General features: G+C 47.0%; 1 protein-coding gene across 7 annotated transcripts in view; it reads left to right on the top strand.

Moving 5' to 3' along the window:
• The window catches only part of akap13 (A-kinase anchoring protein 13), a 90,596-nt gene that overhangs the window by 32,120 nt on the left and 33,123 nt on the right, over nucleotides 1-25,353 (top strand). For 6 of the 7 annotated variants that reach the window (XM_029115282.2, XM_029115281.2, XM_029115283.2 and 3 more), the window contains exons 3-8: nucleotides 443-596; nucleotides 3,213-3,539; nucleotides 9,972-10,158; nucleotides 12,751-12,946; nucleotides 13,247-15,293; nucleotides 16,391-16,470. In XM_029115282.2, the coding sequence (XP_028971115.2) occupies nucleotides 443-596; nucleotides 3,213-3,539; nucleotides 9,972-10,158; nucleotides 12,751-12,946; nucleotides 13,247-15,293; nucleotides 16,391-16,470 (2,991 nt within the window). The remainder of the gene's footprint in view (nucleotides 1-442; nucleotides 597-3,212; nucleotides 3,540-9,971; nucleotides 10,159-12,750; nucleotides 12,947-13,246; nucleotides 15,294-16,390; nucleotides 16,471-25,353) is intronic. The other variant, XM_029115278.2, reaches the window with a different exon arrangement.

Genomic DNA, 25,353 nt, shown 5'->3' with positions numbered 1-25,353 from the left:
CATTAAATAAGGCATGGTAATGGTGGTTTTATATGTACAATACAACAGAGTATTCCACCCTACATTTCTGCTAAATTAATAAAACTCTAGACTGTAAGTGGCCTTGTTTGTCTTTCTGTAATTGACATCTCTAGATTAACATCCTTGCTCTTTCTTCCATACTAGACAGCTGTAGAACAAAATCCTGTCTCTTCTTTCAGCAATAGACAGCTGTAGAATAAAACCCTGTCTCTTTCTTCAGTAATAGACAACTGTAGAATTAAAGCCTGGGTCTTCCATCAGTACTAGACTGCTGTTGAACAATACCTGTCCTCGTTATGTGTCAAACAGATCTGGTAGATGTGTTTGAGTTTGCCACACAGCTCCAAGCTACGTTGGACCTACACAAATCAACAAATGTGGATAGAATATGCGAGTTGAGTTCTGTTCACTTTTGTTCCAGGGTGATTGTCTTCTGACGGTGCAGCTGGGTGATGAAGAGCGTCTGGAGGATGAGGAGGATGTGGAGTTTTACCTGCTGTTTGCCGGCACCTCCCAGCGGCACCTGACCAGCACTTTGAGGATCAGCCATGTTACGCTGCAGGCCGTGTGCCCAGGTACGTCCCGCATCGCATCACCGGCCTTCAGGTCCCAGCATTCCGTTCAGCACCTAGAGTTGTGTCTTGTCTGTCACCACACGGGGTTTCTCAAGCTCCCGGTCCCAAACACCCCCAGTGAACCGTCAGCCGTGACACCATATCGTCCTAGGGGTCTAGATAACGACAGGGGCATTAGGACCATATGTTGAAGTGTTCCAGAACAAAACCAATGATTCGTACACTCACCAAAACACACAGCCGGAAGAGAGAACAGCCTTTAATGGCTGTAGAGGTTTGGGGACATTCAGCGTTCATTTGACGGACGTCAGACGACGAGTGAAACCTGACGAGACTAAACAGAGATTCAACTCCTGACAGACCTGCCCTGAGCTTGTGTGTCTGTGTGTTTGTCTTCTTTACCCTAGCTACGTGTATAAGTACATGTCCTCGGACGCCTTTCCATGTTAACTAAATAGCATTACTCAATCCCTAATCTATGAATTAGCTTTACCCTAGTTGTAAATACACCATGGCCAAATATAGCTGTGGTGTACTAGCCATGCCATCATCAGTTAGCCAGGCGATATGTGTGTGCTCATTCAAGTTAGGTATTTTCACCTCCGGTATTGTGATGATTTCATACGCGGCCAACTGTATACATTACGCCGGCTTTGAAGTGCTATGTAAGGTAGAACTAAATATGCGGCGGACTCTTTAAAGGATTCACTGTGTCCTTCTGAGTGATTTTATGACTACGCTATGCACATCGTGCGGCATTACCTCACGATGTAGCTATGGTACATTTCATCCTGTGGAAAGTGCGCAGTGACAGCAATCGTAATATCTTTGACTTACCGATGTAGACTGAACTTCAAGGCTCAGAGGGGTGGCTAACCAGGCCAGGGTTCAGGAGAGGGTCTCTGACCGGAGCGGGACAGTAGAGTGGTGGTGGGGGGGGGGGGTCCCAAATGGAACCCTATTTCCCATACAGTGCACTTCTCCAGGGGAAAGTAGTGCTCCTTTTAGAGAGTTAGGGTACAGTTTGGGACTCTGCCAGTCTGACAGAAACGCATGCCAATGTGTAACAGCAGTTCCTTGGCACATCCTGTGTAATCACTTCACCGTTGGAACACTTAAAGGCTTTTGGCCGCTGTATTAAGGCCTCCGAATGGACCTGGTCAAAAGCCTCTAGAGGCTCCGTCATTCAGGTGGACTGCTCTCTCCTCGCAGAGCTCCACCGCCGGAGGTCTCCGCTGTTGTTTTAGTCAATCTGACGGTTGCTAGGACATATTCATCAACAGGAATTACACTTCTAGTGGACAGAGAGGTGACTTTCAAGCAACAGGCTGTTTCTGGACTGTTGCCCCGTGCATGTGTGCGCACGCACCTCTTCATGGACTCTGTTACTGTATTTTACAGGGATATCCAACTAATGTTGTGTACTTCATAGTTACACTGAAATGGGAACATTCTGTTAGCAGCTGACAGGGGGAAATGTAGCACTGTTTAACACTCTAGATGAGGGCCATGTTGCTTTTTCACATATACTCTCCCAGCCATGGAACTAAGTCATTATGTGGTAGCATTGCTCAGTAATGATATCTGTCTCATTCTGGTTATTGGCAATTAACCATGTTTTTATCCACGGGTTGTTCATGTATAGGCCTAACCAGATGAGGTCTTGGAGATAAAAATATCAAATAAGCGTCAAACTGAAAGGTTGTTTTTGTAGTTCTCCCAGAATCAGTTGTCACCCTGGTCAACATGCAGCGTTCAGGCAAAATCATGGCCGACGTGTGGCACACCGATGATGACTACCCGGCTGTGATTTAGCTGTGTGTGTGTGTGTATGTGTGTGTGTGTGTGTGTGTGTGTGTGTGCTTGGACGTCAGCAAAGCAATGAATAGGGGGTTTTGGGTCTTCTGGCTGTTTGTGTGCTGTCCCCTCAGTCTCGTGACTCTTGTGTCATGAGTAACATGAGCTCAGATAAACACACATCTGCCCTTCTGCTGTGAAGTCAGTGCATGTCCAGGGGAGGCAGTGGGCCTGGTAACCAACATTACAGTATATTCTGGAACATGGCCATGATTGAAATACTGTGACATTGTTAATCGGTTTTAATGGTCATTTTGCCTCTTGTCGACAATCAAATGGTGTTCAGTAATAAAAATCAAGGCTGTCTGTTAGTCCTCTTCTATAACACTCCTCTATCTGGGTTGTAAAATGGTCTGTTTGAAATTTCCACTGAGATGCATGTTTGTTCTCTCTGAACGAAGTCCGCCGATTGCAGGCCAAGTTATTTGGGCAAGTAGTGTGTCAGTTACATATCGGCAGATGACAGACTTAAATGCCTAATGTTTCCTTTTCGTTCCTGTTTAAAAAAAAATAAAAATAATTACTGACAAATAGTTCAGTGTTTGGACAATGTTTGCGTCGTAGCAACCAAAGACAAGCCACAGAAACCCAGAGTCGACAGCTCAGCCGACAGCGGATGTTAAACCAGTTTACTCAGTTTTTCTCATCTGAGCCGTGTAGGCCTGACCACACTAAACCCTCAGCGCAGAGACAGTTAAGTATGTTTTCATGAGGCGTGAGTGCAGTTGACATGACCGAGCCTTTGCCTTCCCTCCACAGCCCATGACCGCTGCGAGTCGGTGCAGGTCACCCTGTGCTCAGCGCGGCCCGGTGGCTCTGTGGACTCGGTGGCCGAGGAGCGCTTCAACTTTGTCCAGGATCTGGCCTTGGACATGGCCCAGTTCCTGGTGAGCGCAGCGGGCCAGGCCGAGGGCCTGGAGGGGGCGCTGCTGCTGGACGAGTGCCAGATCCCGCTGCAGGAGTGTGAGCGGCTGGACGAGAGCCTATCCTTGGCCCTCAGACACCTGGCCCTGCCCCGGGGGTGGAGCGTCCTGGGCACCAACGGGGCCACGTCGCCCGAAACCAGTGACCAGGCCAACAGCTTAGGTGAGTAGGGTTTGGCTTCTATGCTCGCTTCATCTGATATCTTAAAGAAATTTAAGGGGCCTCTACATGATCAGCGGTCAGCGACTTGATCTCCACTAGTTAAGGCAAGTCCTGACATCAGCACGTAGTTGAAGTCAGGATTCAAAATTTGTTCAGGAAACGTGACGACTAGCTAGCAAGCCAGATACAGTGCTACACTCTATGGCACCGGTGCAGTGTAGTGTAGCATTGTACCTGGCTAGCTAGCTGGTCGTTGTGTTTCCTGACAAAATGTACGACAGCTTACAAGAAGAAGAAGAAAGCCCTAGCCTCACTCATCAGTGTTGAATTGTAAAGTTCTGGAAAAAACACAATTAGTTTCTATTCTCGCTGTTACAACAACACAATCTAACTGGAATGCCATTGGTTGGGTGAAAACTGTTGCCCCCGTAGCAAGTAAATGGCTCAGGCAGAGCCAAGTGTTTTTGATGCTGGTCAAATAGAGGAGTCTTTACAATGTGAATGGCACAGATCCCGTTGCAGGAGGCTTCTGCACCTGCTCATTGGTTCATGCCCCAGTACTGCCGTGTTCGGTTCACGCCTCAGCAAGGTCATTAAGTAGGCTGAGGGAACATTCCTTCTACGCTGAGAGAGGATTCGTTTCGCTGAGTGAACAGTGGAGTGTGCCCACCAGGTGGTTCATTAATGATACTCCAGCCCCGCCCTTATCCGGGCATTGACCTGGGCTCCAGCCAACGCTGTGTCCGGAGGAAAAGGTAGTCCCGCCCACGGACTATCATGGGTCATTTAATTTGGGTTTCAGGCTCTGACATGTGCCTGCTCAGCCCAACTACAGTGATTCAGTTAATTGGCACTCAGAGGGTCCTGACAGTGAGTAGAGGGAGAATCAAGAGAGGTGTACTCTTAAGAGGAGAGAAAGAGCTCTAGACCCCCCCTTCCTTGGAATGTATCCAGTTCTTCCCTCATGATGTTTTTGGCCTGGCTCTCTGATTGTGTTTAGAACCACTTTATTTCCCTTTCGGTGTTTCCCTATTTCTGTATTTTCTGCTCTTTTTGGATTATCATAATAAAGTCTGGAACGCAATGTCAGATATGCTAAAAACAAACATTCCCACCCAATTAGGATGGGGCATTGAGCCACAGTGTGTATAAGATCCATTAGCAGGGTTGGGCCTAGGTTTGGAGTACAAAGGGGATATCAGGGATAAGTGTCGCAGCATTGGTCACGGCTGACTGATGCTTCTTTCATTTGGAGCCAATCAGCCTGTTTTTGTCAATATGTTTGGTGTGCGATCTTCCCGCTGTCTCCCTGGAATTAACCACAGTGGCAAGAAGCCTGGGTTCAATGTAAAGGAAAGGTCACGAACCTAGTCGGGTTTGTGACCCCAATACTGACCACGTTCAGTCATAACACCTGTTTTACACAATTTCCTTTGGCCTGTGAGTTTTCAAGTAGATTTTATGGATCTTCTACCGGTACTTGTTTTAAATCAGTACTTATTTTTGCACCTAATCCATGAATGACCTGCTGTTGAGTACCCAGTCCCTCACACCCCTGACGCTGGCTTTTTTAACTACAAGAGACGTGGAGAGGCAGCCTTTATATAAATGTATAAATAAAGACTATTGAATTTGCTTGAATTCATTACTCCTATCAGTGGGTTTGTTGACATGCTAAACCGAAAAGATACATACAAAAAGTAATATATGTAGGTGTGCAGATATATTATATGGGACAATATACATTTTTGATTTATTAATTCAAAAAATACATTTGGTGTACATTTATTTATTGTCTTCTTTCAAAGCCACATGAAAATATAATGATTACAGTTTATTAGTTGATGTATATTATTTTTTTGAATTTTTGACAGATTTCAATGTTATGTTATTAGTTGGGGGTAGGAGAGAAAATAGTCTGACCCCTAAACATGAGCTGCACAAGAGTAGAATTAAATAACATATGTTATATCACTACTCTGCTATTACTATTATAGCATTACACTGCTATTACTATTATAGCATTACACTGCTATTACTATTATAGCATTACACTATTATTACTATTATAGCATTACACTATTATTACTATTATAGCATTACACTGCTATTACTAATATAGCATTACACTATTATTATTATTATAGCATTACACTGCTATTACTATTATAGCATTACACTATTATTATTATTATAGCATTACACTGCTTAACACTGCTTTTACAACATTTTGTTGTTATAGCATGGCGTCAAGAAGTCCATAATGTCAAAGGGAAATTTTAAATCTACAAATTGTTCTAAATTAATTACAATTAGAAAACTGAATAAAACTGATTTCGTAAGTATCTTGCTATGACACACCTTGATTAAGCTGTGCTGCAACTAGTACATTAGAAGTAAAGTCATGAGTTGAATGGAGCCCACCTGTGTGCCAGTTTAATTACACCAGCTTCTGGGAGGTCCCACATTGGGTTAATACAATTCTTAACATAATGTTTGCATTGTTTACATCACAAAATGTTTACATCACAGAGAGGCAACACACTAAGTTAAAAAAAACATGGTCCCAAAACCAAAGCGTGCCTTTATATGTCAGAGGACAGGATATCCACACATATGAAATGAACACGTCCATGTAGACCTATATGGGTTTCTAATCTCCAAAAGTAGGCCAGGGTTGTTTTGGGAAAGTATGTCTATTTAAAGAGGGGTCTGTTATTTGTTTGTCAGTGATGTTGTTTTCATCTAAGAAGTTCACAAATTCGTTAAAGACCAACTTCACTTGAGGAATGCTAGTTTTTAGTTAGCTTTGCAACTGTATCAAAAGTACATTTTGGATTGTTTTTGTTCTCCTCAGTTAGCTTGGAAAACTAGGATGATCGAGCAGATGTGTGAGTGCTTTTCAATATTGCATTGTGCTGTCCTTCAAGGCTAGTCAAAATACTAAATACGCTGCAAAACTAAATCATACCTTATGATCGTGGTAATGCATATGTCCCGAAACACTGAGTCAATCATGGCTCTAAAGTCCTTTATTGTGAATATTGAACTCAATAAGATAAGAATGTTGGGAACTCATTGAGGAACGCTGTATAAAGCCCAGGGGGCCTGTAAATAGTAGCTATGAAAAGTAATTGAGTAGGCTGCATATAGCTTTCATGAAAAAACCCACAAAAGACAGAAACCCAGTCATTTGTGTGTAGATGAATAATGCTGTAACACTCAAATGAACAGAAGGTTTTTAACTCGCTTAGGTTATAGTAAGGCGTTGTGTCAGTATATGGATGGAGTCGGTCCTGGTTCACTGCTGTGATGGGGAGTCGATGTCCTATCTGTATTGGTAGCGTGTGCCCCTGTCGGAAACAGATAAGCAGTACACAAAATCTCTAAAGCTAGAAGTCAGAGTGCCGCTTTTCCAGCAGCCTCTTCTATCCTGTCAGCCTCGCTTTCGACTGTTTTATCTTTCCCTCTCAGGGCTAGCTATATCCATATAAAACCTCTTGGGATCTGTAGCATCTTAATGACGTTTGCCCCTTTTTTTTTTCAGGGATTGAGTGTGTGCCAGTTCGGGGGTTTGACTGGGACCATTGCACAGCAACAATGTACGGCGAACTAGAAACACCTGTCAGTTAGAACGGTTTATTGCCTCAATTGGTTCTGGGTCAGGCATGTGTGTTAAGATGAAAGCGCAGCCATCCTTTTTGTGAGTCAGCCTATTTCTCTCGGCTTTGCGTCTCCTCCAGTTCCATTGTCACCTGGGGCCTTCCCTGATCATTTTTCATTCCGACTCTCTGATCTTTGAAAAAGAGTATGCTGCAGTCAGGTTAGGAAAATGAAATTCCTCTGGCCAATCTGTCGGTAGAGCGGGCCAGCTGTGTGATGCCTTCTCCTGGCCTGGTATTTCCTGAGGCTGGTCCTGGGTACCTGGGCGAGAGTCGTTGAGCCCTGGAACTGGTGCTAGCAACGGGCCTTAAGCCCAGAGGCTCTCCCTCTACTGGTTCTGCTGGCACTGCACGGCGCCTGCTCCAGGCCACAGCCAACAATTCAGTGAAATAAAGCCCAGAGGGGCATTAATGTCAGGGAAAATGCAGTAAAACGTCTAAAGGCATATTTTATCCCATGTCACGTCAACTGGCAGTGTTCTAAATGCCAGTAGAGGATCTGCTAGCATTCCAGAGCATCGCCCAGCGGTTATTAGACTGAGGGTTTGTGGGAGAGAAGCAGCCATGAGAATCTAGGGGGCTGGTGGAAAATCTGATTAGTTAGGGCCTCTCCACTACTCTTGTAGGTGGTTGAACACGCTCAGGGTCCTACCGTCGAATTTGTCTGACGCAGGAAATTATAGCCTATGCTCCAATTGTGTCCTGAGTGTTCTGCCAATCTCATGTACTGTTGGGAGTGGGGTTGATGTTATTTTTCACCTTGACATCTCCCAAATAGGTTGTCAGCCTGCTGACCAATGAACAGTGGAAATGTTTGTCAATTAGCGCAGGTCGATATCATTCCTGGGAGTTTTCCAATGTAAATCAACCCTGCTCCAGACTCATTTTGCAGATCCAATTTCAGTTTTCTCCTATGACTACAGTAAAACTCAGAAGAAAATATCAGAAGACCTCACAGCGTTAAGTACAGTAAGCGGACTACACAGCTAACTTAATTTTAGATGTGGCCATCCAATTGGTACCTTTTGTATAGCTGAAATGGTTAGAATGTTGTCACTGAGTGCGGTCGCATGTGTTGCAAAGCAGAGGATCACTGCTTCCCCCTCTTGTGTTGTGGTCTGACTGTGAAAGGAGCAGAATATTCAGCAGCAGCTTGCTGGAATCGTTGTCAGACACCTGAGCAGTTTCTTTCCTGTTCCGCACCTAGGAAGGCTGTGTTTTCTGTGCCTTGGTGCATTAATACATCTTTCACAGCATAATTCTCACCTTGGCTGTGCTTACATTGATAGATATTGGGTTGTTGTATTATGTTTTTAAACTCAGCAAGTAAATAAAACCAAATATCTAGCCCAAATTTGAGTCATTCCTATAATTATGCTCTCAGTAGCCCTCATTTAAAATGTAGGTTTATTGAGTTTTGTGTAAAAAATGATAGAGATCCAACACAGGATTCTTATTGTAATGGAACTGTTGTATGAGCAACAGACTAGCACAGCTACTGTTATTCAAAACTGCAGAAGTAAACAGAAGCGGTCATAACTCTGATGTAACCGGATAGAAAAAATAGGATCCAGTTTGTCCGTGTAGGGTAATTGGAGGAAAATAAACATGTATTATGTTACTCAGCTGATGTCCTATAGGTAAGGCCTGTGATGTAATCAGTGATTTACTGAGAAAGAAGGCTGCATTTATTACATTTTTTGTTGTACTAAGTATTTTAGGCCTCATTGAGAATACAGGTTTGGCTGCTACATAATTCTTAACGGTCTGATGCTTCTGATTCCAAGGGTCTGACAGTGTGACACAACAGACTGCACGTGTTTTTCTTTTACTTCAAATGAAACTCCTGACAGCAAGAAAATGACACTAAACAATAACAACACCCTCTGCTTCATAAGAAGACTTCTGGTGTCATGCCCCGTTTTAAACATAGTTCAGTCATCACCCTCACCCCTGGTTGTACCTAATCACCATCTTCTCACTACTGGATTATGTTTCTAGTAGGACTCCTTTCTGTGCGACACCTTTTCTTTTGGTTTGTGGAACCCCCAGTGGACTGCTGAAAGCAGGGCAGTCTTTTTTCCCAGCCTCTCATTAGCCACAGCAGAACAATCCGCCCACTGTGTACTCATACTGCATAGATGGTCTAGTTGACCGCCAGGCCCTCCGACGCCATCGCATCACAGCATTGTGGTGCATGGCAGATCATCTCCTACAATAGCATTCAGCAGCGGGCAGCTAACAGAGAGTCCCCATAATACTTAATTACCCATGCGAATACGGGACTGAAGCTGAGTGGGTAGTTAAGACAGACCTCCGTGTACAGACCAGTGCCGCCAGGCCTGGTGACTCAGAGGATAAGCAGTTTGGTTCATAGGACAGGTGAGAGAGTAGGACAGGGCGGGATTATATGACAGGCTGAACAGCGGGTCGCACAGGTTAAGAGGGCAGGACTGCCGAGGGCCAATCAGTTCAGGCTGATAGCAAAAGTGGGAAGTGGGAGGGACTCATTCCTTGTTTGACCTGCAGACGCACAGAGAGATTTACATATGAACACACTGTGCAGCAAAACAGGTTACTGATCAAACTGTCCTGGCGAGAAGTAAATGGATAGCACAGCTTCTGTAGTTGGGAGCAGAACCGCTGGTGTGTTGTTTTTGGAAACCTGCTGGTAGGACACTGCTCTTGTGTGTTGCCTTCTGGTTAGAGGACTACCGTCACAGATCCCGTCATAACACCCCCCCCCACCCCCCCCGCGTGTCCCCATCAGCAGAGCCCGGTCCACAGGAGACCCTCCTGCACTTTGCGGCTCGTCGAGGGCTGCGGAAGGTCGCTCTGTTCCTGCTCCAGCAGCCGGGAGGCAGAGAGGCTCTCAGGCTGCCCAACAAGCAGGGCTTCACACCGGTCAGCTTTGCGGAGACGAGGGGTCACGACCAGCTACAGAAGCTCTTCTCTGAGTAAGTACTCAATTGGATCAAACACTTTATCCGACACACCGGGTCCAAACTCCATTTTAATATCCTTTACTACAGCGGTAATAACGTTCATGTATGGGCCAGTTGTGAATAGCAGAACTTGTTTATCACAAACAATGTGATCGAAAGGTAGTCGGCTGTTTTCAGTGTGGTTAGTGAATGTAATGCGAAACGCTCCTTGTATTATGAATGTCCTCTTAACGTCGTGGCATGTTCAGCCGGCTCATTGTCCTGCCTTTTTGAAACCCAGTTGCCCTCCTTGTGTCTCTACAAAAGACTATGCATTGTGATTCCTTAAGACATATGTAACTAGCTATTTGAATCCAAACCAAGGAGGGACCGTATGTTCCATGGGAAGGAGAAAAGTGCGGTAACCGAGGGGCTGGTCGTATTGAACGTGTTTGGAGTGTTGGGGGAACATAGAGATAAGCAGACAGACCAAGGACACACTTTGACGCTTGGCTAAGGACCGCTACTGCAATCCCCTGACTGTCTTATGTTGTTTGTGAATTGCCTCAGTCGTGCTCCGGCACCATTTTGCCTTCAAAGCGATGTGACTTTGGCCCCTCCTCCGTACGACTCGGAGGCTACGTCCCTTAAAACGGAAATGTCAGCATTTTTGCAGAACTTTGTGTAGCAGAACCTCCCCCAATATATTACTGAACCAGTTTGTTTACATATACTGTCAGGGTCTGGTGATCTGTTCAACAGCTGAGCGCATATTAATGACCTCATTACTGGGTTCTGTTAAAGGTCCCCTACCATCTCCTCCCATGACCGGGAGTTTCAGATGCCCCCTCGTCCCAGAAAACACATGTACTGGACCTCCATGGACCACTACTGACCAGGCATAGGGAAACTACCAGACCCCACTTGTAGTACCCCTGTGATCTGTCTCTCTCTCTCTGTGTCCGCATTGCACAAGCTTGGGTCACCGGATCCTGGGTCCTTTGGGTCACCAGATCCTGGGTCCTTTGGGTCACCAGATCCTGGGTCCTTTGGGTCACCGGATCCTGGGTCTTTTGGGTCAGCTTTGCCCTTGTTTGGTGAAACCTGATCGCCGTAATGGAGAGAGACCAGGCTGTTGTTTAGCCTTGATGGGGAGGCTGTTTTTTTTTGACCGGTGGGATGACTGTTGTTTGGTGTCGATGGGAGGCTGTTGTGTGATGTTGTTTCGGGAGGTTATTGTGCTGCCAAATGAGTCCTGAGCTAAGTTAAGCTGGGAGTAGACCAGTTGAGTCACCTGGCCTCTTGTGTTAAACGCTCTGAGACAGGATTAGTTCAGGTCAGGAAGAGCCTGCTGTTTCTGTTGGCACTGGAGGCGAACAGGTAGGTTGAATGTCTGACTCCCAACTCACTGGAGAAGGCACAGTTTCACCCTCTGCGCCTGGGAATGAGTTGGTTCGGTTATACAAGTCATCTATTTGTGGGTTAATAAAGCTTAAACATTTATAGTGCAGTCATCCAGATGGCCACTGGCCACTGTGTGTTGTTAAGGACATTAGAGAGGCCTGATTCTGGATCATTCCTGTGAACTGGTCCCACAAAGTGCCTCTGTTCTGTTCTTTCCCCGCGCTGCGTCTTTCAGTCTCCAGTGAGTGATGTCATCGGGTTGCCATGGACGCCATTCAGCCCTTTATTGCCCTAAACCATCAACGAGTGTCAAGGGGCAGGTGACAACAGCCCCTAATCACATCCCTCCTGTAGGCCTGCTGCGTTCAAACACCATCCCAGAAACCAGGTTTGCAGTGTTGGGACTATAACGTTGGTCCGTTATGCCTGACCGGCTCAGTCAAGCGCAGACACTGTATTTGAAAAGAATGCTAACAGTGTTTTAAACCAGTTGTAATCTCCTGTCCCCATGCTGCATAACACTCGGCCCATCCATCTGCTGAAAGACTCCCTCACGCCCAATGTTGACAAAGCACTGTTTAGAGGCAAATGTCTTGGTTTTGTGTCTAGCCCCGGAGTCAGTCGGAGTCAATCAATCAATCAAATGTATTTATGAAGCCCTTTTTACAACAGCAGTTGTCACAAAGTGCTTTACAGAGACACCCGGCCTTAAACCCCAAGGAGCAAACAACAGTAGTGTTGGAGTCAGTTTCACTCATTGTGAGAGGGCAGAAAAGATGACTGTACCCAGGCTGAGAGGCACACACCCACAGCCAGCTAAACAGTGCAACTCACAGCTATAGTCCACTCCCTGTGTTCGCCCATTGCAAGACATTCAGACTAGAACAAGGAAATGTTATTTATGCATGGCCCTGTTCTCATTTCTTTGTTTTTTTGTTCCTCTTGGAAACCACATTAAACTGGTTTCACACGGGGCATGGGACAATTAATTAAATAGCAGATCAACAAACAAGCGCAATGAAGCTGAACCAGTTTGGCGACGAGGTGGCCTGTGGATCGGTAAGAGTTTGTTTGTACACCGTGTCTTTTGTGCCCTGGGAATGAACCCGCGCTTCCCACTAGGTGACGTATAGGCGTGGTTAGTGGTTCTCGTGCTGAGTCAGTGCTCTGTCATATGGCTACCTCAGCTTTGACACGGTGTGTTCTGTTTGTCTTGGGCAGGTTTGAGACCTCGCCAGAGACCCGGATACAGGCGGAGGAGAGGCGGTACTACCCCGGAGGCAGAGCGCTGCAGCACCACCCCAGACTGAACACCTACACCCTGACTGTGGACACGGTTGCAGGGAAACGTCCGCCCAGCCTCAAGGGAGAGGTGGAGGAGCTACAGAAACTGATACAGCGGTACACAGACCGCGGGGTGAGCTGTTACTCTGCTTTAAACGGCTCAGCTGATGCATTCTGCTGCTTTGACATTGTACTGTGCAATCTCTGAACCCAGAACAGATCTTGTGTTTGCCAGGCAACTGGGTAACGTGCGCCTAAAGGAAAAACATGGGCTATTGTCACTTATCAGCATGCTATCAGTTTATTTGGGCTGAATGTTTTGTGTACTAAGTCTTATCTTCACAGGAAGTGAATATACTGTGTGTGTGTGTGTGTGTGTGTGATATGTAATTTATGGGACAGTTTTTCAACAATGTTTCTGTCTGTACTGCAGGGAGATGTTGTGTTCCAGAAGTTGTCGGCAGACGAGCTGAACACCCCCACAGTAGGATCCAGCGACCTCAGCAACCTGTCAGCACACACTGCTTCACGCCCCCCCCACTGCCATGCCTGCCTCCCGGGAGGGGCGGGGCCTTTTCCGAACGGCCAGCAAGAGGAAGGGGAGGCGTGCTCTGCTCAGACGGCTGTAGAGGACTGTGGGAAGGCGTCTGATAAAAGAAGCGAAGCCGCAGCCCAGCAGCCGAGGGAGGGCGAGGCTTTAGCTTTCAGCGCACCATCCTGTGGAAATCAGCCGGAGGAAGCTGATAGAGAGAGGACAGGCTTAATCACCGCCAGGCAGGGCGGCAAGGCAGGTCGCCGTAAAAGAAACAAAGCGGAGAGAGAGAAGAGGAGGGCAGAGACGTTCGCCGCTGCCCTGGCTTCATCGGCCATGGGCCAGACACAGTCCCAGGAGAGCCAGGAACACCCGGAAGACGGGCAGGAAGACAGGCAGGAACCCCAGCGGGCCGGGGAGAGGACTGCTAACAGCGGTGACATGGGGGCTCAGGAAACCGCACACAGGCAGGGAGAGCCTGAGATCATCCAGGAGACCCCTGTGGAAAACGGCAAGTTGGGGTACGCCGAGGCGGCCACTGAATGTGCCCTTCAGACGACGACGGGAGCCAAGAGCTGCCACGGGGCGCACGCTACGGAGTCACAGGACTCGGAACAAAGACAGGAAACTGCTGCAGCCGTGACAAGTTATTCTGAGGAGCACGAGTGGGGCTTTAGCTGCCGCCAGACCCCTGGGGCCGAGGAGGAGGGAGGCGGGGACGGGGGCGGTGCTGACGACACTGAGACAGAGGCAGGAAACCCCAGCCAACCGACCAACGGATTCAGCCCTGAGTCAACCAGCAGCAGGAGCGGAGGCGCCCAGACAACCGACGCAAGCCGAAGCCCCAGCATGGCGGAGGGAGACAGCGAGAGCGGATGTTTCCGACAACCTGATAGAGTTCCGTCACCACAACCGAGTGAGCCGGTCCCGGGCTCGGAGCCGCAGGACACAGCGGAGATAGCGGCACCACCACAAAGTAGGCCGGACCCGGACGGCGCCCGAGACCGGGGAGGGCAGGAACGCGACGAACAGACGTCCGCCGACATTTCCTTGGCCGAGGAGGAGAAGGAGCTCGTCCAGGCAGTTGATCCGTCTGAAGAGAGCGCTGTGGGAGGACAGGAGACGCCCAGGATAAATAAGCTCTCCGTTCAGTGGGCGTCGCTGGAGGAGACAGACTCCCTGGCTCACAGGGAAGAGATAGCAGCCACGGCAATAGCAGTAGTGGCCATAGCCATCGCAGCTGCTGTCGCAAATGTAGAACAATGCAACGCCACGCTGGAGGAGAGCCAGGCCTTGGAGACTGCCAGGAGCCAGCCTCTGACCGGACCCCAAGACACTGCGCCAATGGCTGGGGTCACAGTCTCTGAGGCCACCCTCGCCACCTCAGACGAAGGTCCAACCTTCACTCCCGAGGATTCGGAGAACCCCTCAAAGGGAGAGGCAGAGCCTAACCTCAGACAACACGAGGAGAACGGCGACCAGGCTAGTGAGAGGCCTGAAAGTGGACCGGGATTGGAGGCCGGTCCGGCAGGACTGAGTACACCCCAGGGAGACTCCCAGTCTGACACACTGTTTCATCATGAAAGGGCCGCAGACACACTTGGCGATGAGGTCATCACTTCCCCCTGTCCCTCCCCAGAGTGGTCTTCAGAGCTGACACAACAGGAGATTTTTCCTTCAGACATAGGAGTGACCCTTGGAACCCAGACACACCCAGACGGTGGTTGGTCGCGGAGTCCAGAGACGACTTCCCTGTCAGACCTAGACAGTGGAACATGCCTGGGTGATGAGCAGCACAGCTCCTCAGTGGAAGTAGACAGTGGAGAGTCCCTGGCCATACAGCCCTCAGACACACTGGATATGCTGGATGCAGGGAACGAGGGAACGATGGATACTGAAGGAGACAGTACAAAAGATTTGAGGCCAGCTCTTGACGAGTGTCCGACAGGTAAGGTCCTACAGCTGCTTACAGCCGGATTACGCATGGATTTCTGAGGCGTTTATTCATTTATTTTTGCCGTGCTCTCTATTGTTACATAACTCAAGATGAACAGGAAGACACTGTGGCCGTGTGGGATGATTGTTAACAAGAGCTGAGATTTATAAAAATGTAGTGTTACGATTACGAGACTGACCTGGGTTTTTTGCTTTCATGGAGCCTATTTTCGCATGACCCCGCTGCTAAATCCAGGCCTGGTGCCCTTGTTTTTGTTTTGTTTTGCATGTCTCTGAAACGCTGTTGAAGTGCACAGCCTGTCGTATGACTGAGCATGTGACCGTTAGCTCAGCTGTGCTTCTCTTGCCGAAAGGAGAGGGGCTCTCATTTGCCCTGACATTCTGTGGAGGTTGATGCGCAAAATATTAACCTGGAACTTTCAGATCCAGACGTTCTCTGTTTGCCTGACTATTGTTGGCCGCAACGAGCTTGATCTTCCAAGAGAACCTGACAGGAGACCTGGGCCTGTTGATTCCCAGGTGCCAGTGTGTCTGTAAAGTCTGAAGCCTTGCTATCAGTGGTCTAGATTAGAGTGCTGTGTGAATGGGGAAGTCGGTGTATTTATGTATCCAAGCAGCATTGATATCATCAGACCTAGACAGTAGGCTCTGAAAATAGCTGCAGCCTGAAAAGGTTTCTGTTACGCTCTGGGGCCTAGTGGGTCTGAAAGCACATGGCTACGCCCTGGGCCTGTTCCCGTCAGGACAGGAATATGAAGCAGAACAGCTCCCCTACATCTGCACTGATATGGTATAATTAACAGGACTGTGTTGACCGCATCATTGTCCACTAATAGAAATGACTGGGTTTCCCCTCCCCAGCTACTTCCTCACTTCCTGCATGACAACAGGTTTGTTGTTGCTACCCAAATGGTTGCCAAGGCATTGAAACTGTATACATATTATGTAACATACACTGTATGTTCTGTTATCATGGGTGGATATTTCCTACTTGATACAGGTTTAACAATATTTGAGAGGGTTTGTCGTTTTTCTTTTTGTCAGGCTCCATATTCTTCTTCCTGTGTCTCATATGGTTTCTTTCCTCAGCCCAAGACACAGACTGCAGAGCTCATGAACAGGAGGAGGAGGAGATGAAACCCCTCTCAGACATGGCAGACGAGACGCTGGTGAGTTCACATGTTTATGAATTTACAGTCACAGACCAAAAGCTGCCGGTACTTTTAATGATACATAAACAAACCTATACTCTGACTACAGTCCCCACAAATCAGCTAAAGTCACATGTGGTCTGATTAATGTACCCTTTTTCATGACTGGGACATCATATGATTCTGGGAACTGACGACCACATCCCTGTACCATGCCAAGCAGTCCCACCTGACCCCGCTAAGTAAACCAGTCGCTCACGTTGTTTGCCTTTGCTTCTGGTCAAGCCTGTACGGACATGACGCTCTTCTGGGCTTGACAAACTGGCCGTTCTAAAGGTCGGATGGGCTGAATTGGGAAAGCTATGGCCGTACAGTTCACTCTGAGTGTGTGTCTCTGTTTCTGTGCTCTACCCCCGAGAAAAAGTAGCGATGACCTCACCTCTTGTCTCCTGAGGGGAGTGATATGAGGGTGAGAAACGAGCCGTAAAGAGGGAGGCAGAGATAACATAGTCCCTCTGACAGCAGCGGAGTGGAGGGAGGGAGAACGGAGGGAGGAAGTGTCTGATTAGCAGCAGGATACGTCCACACCAGCAGGCCACCTCTCTCTGCCCTCCTCACAGCTCCAGAAACACATCTTCCAATAGAAAGCCATATTGTTTCCTAACCTTTTCATTTCCTGTTTCTGACCGCCTGGTTTCTGGAGCGTAGATTTCTATGATGTTAGGGTGCAACTGGGGACAGAGCTTGCTGATGCAGGCAGCCATTGTCTGTGGTTTTCTAGACCATTACACGCTGGTAACCTGAGCATTCAAAAATCAATTATTTTCTATCATTTTTGTCAGTGTGAATGGGCTACAAAAACAGCGTGTCTTTGCGGATCTCTCCCGGAGGTTCTAGTGGGGCTAATGATTTCAATGCCAGTGCCTAGGTCCAGACTCCTTGTTTAAGCACATGCATCGTTTGTCTATAAATTACATGAATATGGGATCGAAAAACCGAGAGGAGTTTCTGGAAAAATACAACTTTGTGTATTATTAACATGATATCAATATTTCATTTTTTTAATATCATGGTTATTGTCAGTGCTGGTATATCGCAACACACTCAGGGACTCTTTGTGCCCTGTCCATGGGGCCATTGTCATCCTGGAAGAGACCCAATATCCAGTAATGACCCAAAGTTATTTAGGTCTTTTCCTATTGCCATCTTGATCCAAAATCAAGGTCATCTGGTCCTGCTCAGCATTTTATAATGCCATAGAACATGATAGGTTGTTCATTGCTTATTTGTATCATGCAGTACACCTGTGTGGAAGCATCTGTACTGTTCCTCTACCCATTTCTTCCAGTTTTCCCTTAAATGTATCAACCATCTGTATCAGAAATCTGCAGTATTTGAATGTCAGTTTTTGACACTTTAACATCCATAATTAGTTCTCTAAAGCAGTAACTACGTTCCTTCAACATGGCAATCCTTGTTTCAGAAACGAACAGGCTTCGGCTTTGTTCGGTCATGTTTATTTTATGTAACATCCTTCAAAATCAAATCATCTTAATTTCTTTGACAATACTCTTTGTAAAAAGTATTTTTGGGTCTACACCTCCCCCAATAGCTACTACAGGCATGAAACGCTTCATTGTAGTATTGTCTGTCCATTCTTTACGACACCACAGTTGTGATTTGTTTGCAAATGTCACGGCCGTAATGCTGCAACCTCCCATCTGTGATGTTCTTGTGCTGTTTCCTTGTGAGGGTTGGTAACGACAGGGGCCCTGGGGCCCGTGTGACTGACCTGACGTCATGTTCCAGCCACAAACAGCCGGGCGCTACTGCCGCCATCTCATCTCTGTCGCAGTGTGCTCGTCATTTGCGTTGTTCATTTTAAACTCTGCAGGCACCGTTTTCCTACTATGATGATCTTGTTTCCTGAAGAAGGTACCCCCTACTGTCAGTCTGTGATTAGATCGTCATCTCACCCCCCCCCCCCCCCCCCCCCCCCCGTAAATCTGGCTATGCTGCGCTGCTCTCATGTTTATCTCGGGAGTGGCGTGAAGAGATGTAGACTGGGCCGTTATCGCAGCGCTCTCAAGCAGGCCTCAATCTGCACTACATTGTTAAACTTGGAGAGGAATTACACTGTGACGACTGGGGCACTCATTCTTTTAAGAAGTTCACCAGATACAACAGCAGCCAGCCAGAAGCCTGTGGCGTGGAAAACTGGACCGTCTCAGAGGAAGAGAATGTTAGAAATGTGTTTGAGGAGAGTTTCACAGTTATACAACTTGGTGTTATTTGCCACCCTGACTGTAGACTGTGGGCCAAGAGAACATTTATTCTGTGGTTGTTAAAACTGCCATTAGAAACACAATTACAAATTTCTGCTATCTTTAGCCACCTCTGCCTAATAGTCATTGGATGTTAGGTGGACATGTGTATGTGTTTTTTTGATTATAATTTTTTATGGCTAAACAACCTTTAAGGAACATTGTAAATATAATATTAATTAGAGCTAGTACATCTTTGTATTGGAGACTAAACAATGGATTATTTATTCTGCCTCATAGCCTCCATTGTTTTCAGGGTGGTGAATAATAAAACACAAACTTGAGACATCATGATGACTATGAGACAGCTGAGTGCAGTGCAGGAGTCATTCATGTCTTCTTATTAGCAGCTGTTTAGTCTCCACGCGGAGGCCTCCTCTGCTCCACTCAGCCCTGTCTGGCCTGGAGCTAATGTCTTCCAGGGCTCTCCAAGTAAGAGTCAAAGCAGATGCCGTGTCTCAGATTTCTTCCTCCAGCAGTGTTCCGCTCAGTCCCGTTGATAAAATCCTACCGTCGCTTTCCGCCTCACTGATTATGACAACATGTCCAACCTGTGGCAGGATGAAGGAACTGGCTAGAGTCATTTGCTGATAGTAGTCGATGGAAAGCAATGGGACGTCAGCTGAAGCATGTTGCACCCACTGAGAGAGAACGGCACTGGAAACATATAAACGCAACCTCGAAAGTGTCGTTACCGTTTTACGATAATACCCCCCGCTAACGTTCCCTACGCACATTTGTGTGCATATGTTTTGTTTACAAGCCCGTTAGTGAGCATTTCTGTTTTCCCAAGAGAATCAATCCATCTGACAGGTGTGGCCTTCAAGAAGCTATTTAAACAGCATGATCATTACACAGGTGCAGCTTGTGGGGACCATCAAATGTCATATAAAAACGAGCAATATTGTCACACAACACGTCTTTCAGGTTCAGAGGGAGTGTGCGGTTGACATGCTGTCTGCGGGAACATCCGCTGGAGCTTTTGCCAGAGAATTTAAGGTTAATTTCTCTGCCATAAGCCGCCTCCAGTGTTTAGATGTTTAGAGAATTTGGCAGCACATCCAGCCGACCTTCCAACCGCAGTCCATATGTAAACTCCCCACCCCAGGACCTTCACCTCCGGCTCCCTAACCGGAGTAACCGTGCGCAGGCTGTCAGAAACCATCTCATTCGTGTGCTCCAAGTCCTTGCCAGGGTTTTGTAGAAACAGGACTATAGTAGCCAGAATAATTAGTTCAGTTGTTCTCAGCGTTATCTGCTCAAGGTCTCACACACCAATTTGTCCTCCATTTGTCTATTTGGTTTCCGGGACCGGGCTTTCCTCCGCTTGCTGCCTAGCACAGCGTACAGCAACGTCATCCAAAGAATATGACAGACTTAAGTTGATTAAATCTTCGGCAGTTAAGGATGGAAATGGAAGGCCTCTGCAACAATTATGTGAATAATTCAGTGGATGCTTTGTGCAAAAAGCTGATGACTAAAGTGTCTAGGAATTTTCTAAAATGACTTGTCCGTGGGGCCGGGTGGAAATGGTGCCGTCGGCTCCTGCGTCAGTTTAGCTGCAGTACCTATGACAAACTGTAGTCGCAGTCGTATGTGAGATTCCATTCCAGACGTTGGGTGAGTTGCAGACTAGTAATCATTGTAGAACAGAGTCGCGAGTACGGACTGAATGGAAGATTTGCTGAGAGCAGCTAGGAGAGGAGGAGGTCCTGAAAAAGACAAACCAGATTGTTGTGCTGTTGCCAGACCAAGCTTGAGTGCTGCTCCTCCAGTCCTGGCTGTGTGTCCTTAGGCACCCCCTAGTGTTGTGTTCTGGTATAACCCCATCCAGATGTCTTCTTGGGCAGATTTCCACAGAAATTTAGATGGTTAACAAGAAAAAGCAAACCAGATTATACAAATGTTCTTGTCAGCTAAGGTTTGTTTCAGAATATTGCCCATCGTAATCTTGCAATCTAGTCAGGGATTGCGACTAGAATGGCCTATGACTTTTTAGTTTTTGAAAGTTACTCAGCCAAGACTGAGGAGACTTCTACATCTGGCACTGTTTCCTGCTGCAGTAGAACAGGCTGTCTTTGGCTCAGCTTGTCCAGAGACAGCTCAGGGCTTCCTTCATAACAGTGAAGATGTTTTCTTGCTATTGTTAGGTTTGCGGGCCCGCAGGGGAGGCCAGTGGTCTTCAGTTAAGATCGACAGAGCTGGACAAGCACACCCACAACCAGTTCATAAGTCACTCAAGCAGACCAGGGTGGGTCTGGCTGTCGTAATGTGTGAGGAGGGGAATGTCCTTCGATTCACTAACTGTCCCCATAGCAATCCCCCCCCCCCCCCCACTCTCTCTGTCTAGTTTCTCTTCCCGTTAATCCCTAGTTGTACACCAGAAGATGAGGAAACACTCAACCTTGGACTCGGTTTCTCGTCTCTCTTTCTCTCTCTCTCTCTCTCTCTATATATATATATATATATATATATATAATCTCCCTTCCTCACTTTCTCCGATATTGCTGTTGACCATAGTCATACTAGGCCAGCATAGTTCCATGGGTGCTGTGTGTTTTGTGAAGAACCGGGTCCTCAGTTTGTTTGCATGGGGGTCTTACAAAGGCCCCTTCACAGTGCTCCCCACCCCCACCTCCCTCACCCCACCCTGACCCACTGCCTTTTATGTCCATTGATCCCTCTCTCAGTGGAGTAGCTGCACCCCCACTTTATTTACTGGGAAACTAGCACACAGCACGGAAAATGACATGCCCATTGACATCTCACACAAGCATGCATTATGTTGCGTTCGTAGATTTCGGAAGTGAAGTCTCTGCGCTGCAAAAACCTTCTCAATTATTTAGTTTTCTTCCCCAGTAGGCGCGTGTTGAGAGGTTGTTGTGGTGGGAACAGTGTGGAAGGCGGTCCTTCGTTAGTGGTGGCACAAGAGGCAGGAGGAAATATGGAAGTATTTACTTTTAGGAAGGTCATGTGGTGTGGGGCACTCAGACCAGTCCCCGTCGAAACAGGAAGCTTTGCCTCTGAGGGAAATGTATGTGAGTGTGTTCCAATTGGTTAATTATTCCCCTCTCTTCCACCAATTCAAAAAAAAAAAAGGGAAAAAAGTACTTTAATGTAGTAAATGACCACAATCAATAATGTTTGTAAGTGGCTCTGGATAAGAGTGTCAGATAAATGAGTCCAATGTTAATGTGTACGTGTTATATTTCAGGCTGTGTACATGGTCCCTACTGTATCTACCGCGTTTTTATGACTTGCCCTGTCTTTGTTTGCTCTCAAGTGTTACCTCCTAGAATTACTGTTATGCTGAACCAAGGTGAATTGGTTGGACGTTTCACACCATTTACACAGTGGGGGAGGCAGAAAGGAAGCTGAAACACATGTTGATCTCATTTCCCTCCTTCCTCATGATAGGTTTAACCAATGAGAAGTGTACATTCAGAAAAGCCCCCTAAACAATGTTAGCACATCATGTGTTTGGGCCTTTTATTTTTCTCTTTTAATGTTGAGTGTTGTATGTCCTGGGGTCTAGTATGAATTGGGGCATGTTTCTCTTTCTGCGTGTCATGTGGACAGTTTAAAATGGTTGCCATGGTTCTGTCTGTTTGTCCGTTCCGTTGATGACTGTCTGCAGATGTGGAGTTTTTTTCTTGCTCTATGGTGTTTCACACAAAGGGCAGTTCTCCTTTGCTCTGAGATTTTTGTTTCCTGACAAGGTTGGGGTATTTTTTCTTCATGATTAACACACATTCACTGTTTCTTTTTAAATTGCTACTTGTGCTTTAACATCATTAAATAAAATAGTTGCTAATGTCTCTTAAGTTACAGTTTTTCCTGGATACGGCTAACCTCTCCTCCTCTCTGCCCAGGAGTCACAGTGTGGGGGAGTCTCAGGAGTCACAGTGTGGGGGAGTCTCAGGAGTCACAGTGTGTAGGAATCCCAGGAGTCACAGTGTGTAGGAATCCCAGGAGTCACAGTGTGTAGGAATCCCAGGAGTCACAGTGTGTAGGAATCCCAGGAGTCACAGTGTGTAGGAATCCCAGGAGTCACAGTGTGTAGGAATCCCAGGAGTCACAGTGTGTAGGAGTCTCAGCAGTCATAGTGTGTAGGAATCCCAGGAGTCACAGTGTGTAGGAATCCCAGGAGTCACAGTGTGTAGGAGTCTCAGGAGTCACAGTGTGTAGGAATCCCAGGAGTCACAGTGTGTAGGAATCCCAGGAGTCACAGTGTGTTGGAGTCTCAGGAGTCACAGTGTGTAGGAATCCCAGGCGTCACAGTGTGTAGGAATCCCAGGCGTCATGTGTTTTAGAATTGCTGTCAGTAGGAGAGCATCCCACTCCTGGAGTCAGCCTGGCAGCATGGCAGACGGGCATCAAAAGAAGTTATCATGGTTGGCTGTTTTATCAGGCTGGTTCCACAGATGCTCTCCCACCCTCCGCTCAGCATCACAGTGGAATAGGAAGTAGAGGGAGAGATGATTAGCAGGGGGAAAAACAGAACAGCAAATGGAAAGAGATAAATAGAGGAATAACGAAGTATGAGTGAAAGAGAGAGGGAAAGAGGGAGAGGCTCACCGTCTGACGGAATGAAAGGGAGGGAGGAGTGTGTGTGTGTGAGAGGGAGAGGGAGGGACAGGCTGAGGGGCTGGATCTCAACAGATGTGGGAAGAGCTGCTCATTTTCCCCAAACTTACCAAAGACTCCACAAGCTGGGCTTCATGTTGGAATCTAGAGCCTTTCTGTTAGTAACCACTACTTTTCACTGCCTGAAAAGATGTACGAGCGACACAAGCGGAGGTATAGTCTGCGTGGAAAGGGGGAGAGAGCAGTGGATGTCGTTTTGATAAAGGTATGGCCGGACGGAGGATCTTTTCCTTTTCCAGACGAGATTCAGTACAAAGATAATTGAATGCCTTTTTTTCTCTCTTGTCCCCGCGTGATTCCACGTTGGAGGGTATATCCACGGTTCTAGAAGACGGGCGCATTTATTCTGGCAGGAGATGCTTTTAGGCTCTGAGTGTTTGTATCTGTCCGGATGTGTCTTAAAGTTGAGTTGCTGCACTGTGTGTGCCCGGAAGATGTGGACTTATTTGGCTGTTAGTCGTCTCACTGACTGCCTGGAGGAGTGTGCTCTCAGGGTGGAGTTGGTTTTTGGATGGAGAATGGAGGCCTGCAGGCCAGATCCTAGGAATATTCATTCTCTTTCTCTCACTCCTGTCTCTGTCTCCCCCTCGAATGAATCGTTTTCTCCCCGTGTTTGTTTTGGGTGACACTTTGTCTGTGCCGCGTGTGAGTCAATGAATACAATGATTGGAATTTGTATGTGATGCGAAGCGTATTCTGTTGTCTTTGTGTCGGGATTGAATGTATTGTATGTCAACTTTGTAAATTCCCCAGCCTGTTTTCTGTCTGAGAGGTGTCTATCAGTACCAGCGCCATATGCCTTAGTATGTGTAATGTACTCTTGGCAAATGAACGTGACTGCGATTCTAATTCATGTATCCTCTGTATCTTACATATATAATAAAAGTTTGGACACTTACTCATTGAAGAGTATTTCTTTAGTTTTACTATTTTCCTCATATTTTCCACTGAAATAACACTTGGAATCATGTAGCAACCAAAAAGATGTTAAACGGATCAAAATGCATTTCATATTGTAGATTCTTCAAAGTACTGAACTCGTTTGCCTTGATGACACCTTTGCACACTCTTTGCATTCTCTCAACCAGCTTCAAGAGGTAGTCACCTGGAAGGGTTTTCCAATTAAATTAATTGTTTTCCTATTAACACAGGGCTCTTAGCTCATACAACAGGCCTACTTGAATTTGTTTTATTATGAAACACAATGACATGGCGAGGCTGTCAGTATGAGGCGAGGGAGGTGTATCAGTGCCTAGGCAATACTCCCGTCAGACCACTCGGTTCTGTTAACAGCATCTTTAGATCATCAGCGCCACTTTGAGCACTTCTCTACTTCAGCTGGGTGGGACTGGGAACAGTGCTGGAATTCCAGTGGAATGTGTTGTGCGGGCTCTGGGCTGGTGAATATGTATTTAGTGGTGAGGAAGGGCACTGTATCTGTATGTGAGAAAGGCCAGGCCACAGCAGCAGAGTCTGTCGGAGCGCTTGGACAGAATAGAGTGGCCTGCGGATTAGAGGTGTGGATGATAAGGGGCCTGGCTGCGTCTCTGGGGCCCGGCGTCAGGCTCTATCTTTGGGCTAAGACCTGGGACCTCACCCCTTTTCTCTGCATCTCCGGGTATCAGAACCAAGTCCTTGGCCTGTCTTCACAGGGATCTGACCAAACTGGTTTTGGATTTCGCCAATACACAGAAGAATAGAGGGCCAGCTACTCAGAAGATACTTATTCCATAAAGATGTCATCATGCACTGGGTTAGAACAATACGGCCCATGTGTAGAATGCATTCATTTCATTACCATTGCCCCAAATTGGAGATTGATTGCGCTGGTGGTCAGATCAAAACGTTCTCGTTGGTGCTGTCAGGCTGTGGAAACTCTCCTGTGAAGTCCTTGGTGTGGTCATGTGTGTGGTGATGGGCGAGGAGAGCT

This window comes from Esox lucius, chromosome 19, assembly GCF_011004845.1.
Source record: "Esox lucius isolate fEsoLuc1 chromosome 19, fEsoLuc1.pri, whole genome shotgun sequence".
NCBI classification, from domain to species: Eukaryota; Metazoa; Chordata; class Actinopteri; order Esociformes; family Esocidae; genus Esox; species Esox lucius.
The sequence above is the reverse complement of the archived record's forward strand: the minus strand, read 5'-3'. Positions and strand labels throughout refer to the sequence as shown.